We start from the raw sequence: 6,970 nt of genomic DNA on the forward strand, positions 1-6,970 counted from the left end.
CATGTGCTACGGCATGTGCACCGCCGAGGCCGACGATGGCGCCGACGACATGGAGCTCATGAAGAGGGAGGGCTTCACCGACGAGGAGGAGGAGGAGGAGGAGGAGGAGGAAGAGGAGGAGCAGCGGCGCCGGCAGGCAGCCAAGCTGGAGGAGTACGAGGGCGAGGAGGGAGGAGAGCCGCTGCAGCTGCAGCAGCAGGAGGAGGAGGAAGAGGAGGAGGAGGGGGGAGGAGGAGGAGAAGAGCCCAGAGGAGAAAAAGGCTGATTAACTCAGGACGGGTGGAGCAGGTGGAGCAGGAGGGGGAGGAAGATCCAGCCACAACGGAGGGAGGAGGAGGAGGAGGAGGAGGAGGAGGAAGAGGAAGAGGAGGAGGAGATTTTAGGAGAGGGCAAAGAAGTGGAGGCTGAGAAATGGTGACATGGAAGTCTCCACAGACATATCTATTTTATTTTTTTTTTCATTTTGATCTGATATCTCTGCGGCGAGACGGTCCCTTGCTTCCCAGTCCTCCCCGATCATTTGTTGTTTTCTTTATTTTTATTTATGAAGTTGAAGATGTTACCGTAATTCTAAGTGGTCTTATCGATGCACCCCAGCATCTTCAGTGGGAAAAAAAATGTTACTAAAATGTTACCGCGGGAAAATTGTGCATAATTAAGATGGATCAGAAGATGACTAATGGTTGTTGTTGAAAAGCCATGCCAAACCATGTTTTATTTAAAGACAACACTTAGCCCAGCTGAATTATTCATTCATATATCTTAGTTGGATTGTATTAAAACACCCTCTGACCCTCAAGGGTCTTAACAGGTCAGAGAAGCGTACTGTGTGTCCTCTTTGGTCCTCTCCTCAACTCGCTTGAAAATAAGGCCCCGTAGTTGTTCAGTGATACATCTGGGGATGAACAATGAGGGGCCATTTTTTGTCACCTTTTTTTGTCATACTTGTAATTTAGTCAAACTCCCTTCCTCCTTTTGTTCCTATTTACAAAAATATATTTAAAAAGTGCCGAGTCATCAATGTTCTAAGTGAGCCATACCGTAATCCCCATAATAGAAGGCGAAAGGCTTGGGAGAATATCAATGCTTTACTTATTAATTAAGAAATGTTCCATTGTCGATAACTGGAGGTTGCTATAGTAGTCATGGGAACTGCAGCTCCAGAGCACAGAGATGATATTCTCAGTCAGTGATTTGGGATGCATACCCTTAAACCCCACTGCGAAGATTCATCTCCATGGGAGCCTCCGGTGCTTCTGTCTCCCACCACTAGGGCCCCCATCCCCTTTGGCTAGCGGTGTAGAGCTGCAATGCACTGAGGGTGCAGAGGAGGGAACTGGACCTTCTCGGCTATGTTTACTCAATGCACTGAAAATCATGGATATAATGTGAAGGCAAACTAGGTCAAAAGGCTCATGAAACACAGCGGGGCAGCAGTGGTAGTTTAGTCTGTGTAAAAGGATTAACATAGGGGCTTTTTGTATTGTACAATATCTAATGTGAACATTCCTTTTTACAAGGAGAAAAAAAAAAACCTTCTTAAGTGTACGGAGTGATAACAAGGTGCTCTGGAGACGCCATTACAGGTGCACTTTGATTCTTCACGTAGTCAACTCAATTAGTCTGCAAAGGAAACGGGCTCCCATAGCAAAAAGGGTCTTTGCATCTCCAGGCATTTCCAGTTTGCCATTAGCCACCGGAACCTATAAGCACACTTCTGAAATGTACAGCTCTTCCTATCTCATAAAGATACTACTGCCATGTTTTATAAGCTATGGATAATGCGGTCAGAGGATCTAATGTATACATGAGTATGTTTGATTCCTTATGAAGGTCAACCCGTACGCACATACAGTATGGGGACCACACTGAGCTGTGGAACCTCTGAAAGTCCTACGCATGGCTTATGAATATGCTGTTCCATCTTTATGTTGGGGGTATTGTAAAGGATGGCCTGATGTGGCAGCCTTGGCTTTCAGACAGATTAGACAACCTGCTTGTGCTAGGAAACCACAGTGCAAACCTGGCCCCATGTCTTTGCCTTCCGCTCATTGAAGTTGCCTACCATAAGAATTTCTGCCAAATATCATCGGTTTTCATTTGAGATTGTCACTCTTTATTACGGATTTAAAAAAAAATAAAGATTGTCCTCTTTTTTTCCTTGTGACTGATTGATGTTTGCCATTTTTTTCATGCCTTCTGTCTTTTTAAAACCTGCCTTCATTAGTTCTACTTCTATTTCTCTCTCCCTCAGTACTGGCCTCCTTTTCCCCTGAATCTCCTCTACCCCAGTCCCAAGGTTAGGAAGAGAGATATACAGACTCAATTATTGCTGATACAATCAAGACTCACAGATCAGGTTGGAGGGAAGTTGATTACATTACCAGAATGTGATCCTTGTTTATTTATTTTCCAGAGGGAATAATTATGAAAAAGGGGTTCTGAAAGAGATGCTACACAGTCTAATAGAAGACAAGCCTCTGTAAGTCTGGGGGGAAATATGTGTATGGATTAATGAGTAATTTGTTCTGATTCACTTGCGTTTTCTCGAAACATCTTTTTCACAGTGACAAATATGAGATTTTTCTCTTGGCATTAAAATGTTAATTTGTTCATTTTGGCATTTACATAACAGTATTACATGACCTGTCATAGCATAGAAAAAGGAAAATTGAGTGCATTACCAAGTGCTCACCCTATAATCAGAATGAACTGTTGCTCGCTGCGCTTACCACTCGGCATCAGAAGTGCATCACATTTTTGAGCTCCGATCTTTCACTCTTTGAAATACTTGAACCAATCAAACAGAATGTTACTAGCCGGCAGCTGCTAAAGCGTATACAATTATACAGCTATACCTGGATACCTGACAATCGTATCACACAGGGTTCCAGTATAGCTTTACCAAAATGAGTTGAAACACCCGAATGATTAACAAGAGCCAAATCATCATGGCGTGATGTCTGGGTTGGCACACATATGTCCAAAACTGCAAGACTGAGTTCCTGTCTGGGGTTTGTTTCTAAAAAAAAAAAAAAAATGGGTTGCTGCTAGCCTGGTTAACACCAGGCCACTTCTCAAACCTCAACTGAGATTGAGAGTAGGTCTGGGAAGACTTAATTGACCTAAGACTTCCAGGGATGTAATCAGCAGTGAAATTGAACTTAAAATGGTGCTAAAACTCTTGCAACCAAATTGTTTCAGAAGTGCAGCAATCAAATATTTCGTGCAAATTAAAGATTTAGTTATTTTTTCAATTCCAAGAAAATATATCCATATCTTTTTCACCCTGTTGCCATCAGCGCAGTAATTGGCTGTTGTGTCATCCTGCTCCCTCACAGTCGTGTTGAATGCACTGCTCTATCTGTTGTCGTATAAAACTCCTCCCATGCCGGATAAGCGATTATGATTGGTTCCTTGGTTTGTGGAATATTGGAAATGAGTGTTAATGGCCTCCTTGCCAGACCGGACCGTTTGGAGCGATTGAACTTTTTTTTAATTTTTGACTGAGCAACAACACTTTGGACACAGTTGTAAGTAAGTTGTTTTAGTGAAAGTTGCATCATACCATGGTGATTTAGCAACAACTAAGGTAGCAAGGTACAGAACATGTTAACAACGGAGAAATAATGTACACAGACATTTGACAACACATGGTTAACTAAACCCTGTTGGGCTTGGAGATGCATAGCTGGTGACAGTTCTGTGTCCATGCCACCTTGTTTGATGTCAGTAGAATAGGCATACAAGCATCGGTAACAGACCTCAGATCAGTGGAAAATGGTCTCATGGGCCTTGTTCTGGCAGTGTCAGGACTATGAGTATCGGGTAAGACTGGCAGCAGAACACACAATGGGAAGAAGACAAACGTGTTATGTTGAGTAAGTGTAATATACTGGACAATACTCTATTGGGAAATACTAACACATTCATGTGGATGTCAATTGGACTTTTTCACTTATAGGCTACTGAATCAAGCATCTTTGTGAATCAGATATGGGAATGATAGAACCCTGATGCAAGTGGTGTCTTTCAGTAACATTGTATACCCTGTCATTTCCTGGAATGGTTTGAAGATGCAGAAGTGCAATTTTAAAATTCAATCTAAAAAAGTACCAGAGATAAAGTGTAACCATATATTACATGGATAGCCTACTACACTTTACAGCTTACAGGACTTAGAGCTGCTGTCTGCTGTCGTGGTGGCAGTTGCCGAACTTCAAAAGTCGTGTAGAGCCCTGTGTAGGAGCTGTTTGCCTTTAATCTGTAGGAACTAATCAGTAGCATTTCAGGGGGACATACTGTAATTAGCTTCATCGTATACAACGTCACTGGTTTTGCATTGATCGTATCTATATACTTGGTTAACGGGTACCACTGATTGGAGCCATTCTGTCCTAACTATGTGTTTCCAAGTGTAATGACAGGATTGTCGTAGCAAAGCTTTCATATATCATAAGTGTCGAAACATTCTATACCGACACACTGTTTAAATCTTTGTTTTACAGTGAAACATTTTCATCCACTGCCTTGAAGTTTTACCCGGGGCCGCAGTGCAAAAGACATCAGATGTCAACAACTTCCTCCAGGACGTAAAGTCTATGGCCAGAGAGGTTTGTGTTCTATATTCTGGGCAGCATTTCACTACTGGTCATTTGTCCTAGATGACCCGCCCGTGCCATTCAGAGAGGGAGAAAATGAGAGGAGTGGCTGGCTCACAATGGCCATGGAAACCATACCCACACCCTGCCACTTAGGGTACCAGCCTAACCCCATGACTTGCAGGCTGTTATATTGGGAGACCATGACATAAGCTCCGGGATGTCCATATGTCAACTGTTTGACCTTCCCACTGTATTTATCTTTGTTGTTTCTGTAATTACACGTACAGTAACACCACTGCTCGACTTGTGTGTGTACTGTGCAGAGTCCTACAGTACGTGTTGTCTTGCAGGTTTTTTTTTCTCCTGTACCACTGAGCAAGGGACGGGACATGAACCTGCTATGAGATCATGCATTATTGACTTTCCCCTCCCATACTTTGCGGTTCCTCTATTTCCGCTTGTCAAAGACTCTAGAGTTTAGCGGCGTTCATTAGCTACTTTGTTTGCTCTCTCCCTGACATCTCAGAATTCATGGTCTCTGTCAGGGAAATGGTCTCTGTCAGGGGTTATTTTCTGCTCAAAGCCCCTGCATGTCTATCAGAGATGCCTGTGCCGTGTCTAATGCATGTAGCATCGTAAACATAAACTGAAGAGTAGGAAAAATACTTCATGTTTTTGACGTTTTTATTCATTTTTTACTCTTTTTGTCTTGAAAATGCTGCAAGTTGTGGTTAGCACCCTGACAATCAGTCAATACTATATTTCCTGTTAACAGGTTTTAACAGAAAAAAAAATGCATTTAAAGCTGGAGATTGTCCTTTAGTGTGTTGAGATTGAGTGTTTTATAAAGACTTTAATTGGAATGGTGGTAAATTTGAGATTGGAGAATGAATCAGTGGCAAGTTTTAACAATTGTCTTGTTTTCTGACAACTCCAATGACATTAGTATTAGCACCCCCCTCCAGTACCACCCCTGACGGTGGGCATTGGCTCATAATTAGATGTCTGTTTGCCCACAGGGCCTGCTCTCTCAAGACTTCCACTAACCTGGTGTTCTTGGTCTCTTGAGGACAGAAAGTGACAGGAGCACAGTGGTAACCATAGCCGTCAGCAGTAGTGGCTATTTCTGGCCCTCAGACTGATTATTTGGAAAAAAAACGTCAGCTTTCACAGCTCAAGGCAGCGGACTGTGCTCACTACTGAGTGTCTCTGAATATGAGTGTGTTTCTGGCGCCTGTGTTTTTTAATCATAGTCCCTCTTAGCCCCTCTTACACAGATGCTCCGTGACTGCTGTGCTCAGGTTTTAATTCCCACACCGCAGGGAAGGCCTGGAGTTCAGCTCCAGTCAGCACAAGCACCCGTTGGGTCTGAGCACCTTCAGCATTAGGCAGGGATCACATTTGCCAGCGGCAAGCGGCAGTGGCAAGCGTAACGCAACGCTCAGACCATTATAATACATCCAAAACATTCATTCTCGTTAAGTTCAATCTTTGCTGCTACTTGTTAGACGCATCTTATTGGTCAAAATACCTAAACATTCTAAAACTGATTGTGATGTGCCGAGCATTGCGCTTCAAAGTTGAACAAAGTTCAACTCTCAGTTTGCTCAACGCTAGCGTTACGCCAGTGTTGTCACCGTTCCGCTGCCGAACCATAGAGAACAATAGGAAACCTGCCGCTTGCCGCTGGCTAGTATGATCCCCGCCTTACAGTAGCTCTCTAGGGGAGAGACAGGCTTTGTAGGCAGAGGTTCTCAGAAACCAGATGAACAACACTGACTATTTCGGAGCGTGGCAAGTTAGATGAATGGTTTCAGCAGGAGATCTGTAGAGACTATACAATGCTTTCTATGCATTATACAGAAACTCTCAAAAATGAATGTAGAGCTTTCATATCTGTAAGGTTACACACACTCTCCCTCTCTCTCTCTCTCTCACACACACACACACACACACACACACACTACCAAGGATTACCACCGCCTGTCCTGCAGTGATAAAAAGTGAAAGGGGTCACCCAAAGACGTCTCTGCTTGCGCCGATAACTGAGTGGAGATCTGGGGCATATGGACCACAGGCAGATTGGAAACGGGACGGCTGATTGCAGAGATGAGAGAGAAAACATCCATCTACTTACAATGGCATTGTCAACACCACATTAACATAATTTATACCAAATAAATATGATAATGTTTTGCTATCAGAAAGGAGATGAATACACACACACGTCATACACCAACAAATACTGATGCAGTCATATGAGCAGTCTCCTAGAAAAATAGCTTGAGATATACAGGTAACAATGCTGGTGTTAATGTGAGGTAGCCTAATGCTAACAGATCAGGAGATGTTGTTAAAACACTCGT

At 43.2% G+C, this 6,970-nt stretch overlaps 1 protein-coding gene across 1 annotated transcript in view; it reads left to right on the forward strand.

Moving 5' to 3' along the window:
* Positions 1 to 2,164, forward strand: part of LOC134065912 (protein disulfide-isomerase TMX3-like) — a 33,674-nt gene extending 31,510 nt beyond the window's left edge. The window contains exon 16 of the mRNA XM_062521030.1: positions 1 to 2,164. This exon is cut by the window's left edge and continues 68 nt beyond it. Coding sequence (XP_062377014.1) covers positions 1 to 265 — 265 coding nt within the window. The 3' untranslated portion in view covers positions 266 to 2,164.
* Positions 2,165 to 6,970: the final 4,806 nt, after the last annotated feature.

Source organism: Sardina pilchardus, chromosome 19 (genome assembly GCF_963854185.1).
Source record: "Sardina pilchardus chromosome 19, fSarPil1.1, whole genome shotgun sequence".
Classification (NCBI taxonomy): Eukaryota; Metazoa; Chordata; class Actinopteri; order Clupeiformes; family Clupeidae; genus Sardina; species Sardina pilchardus.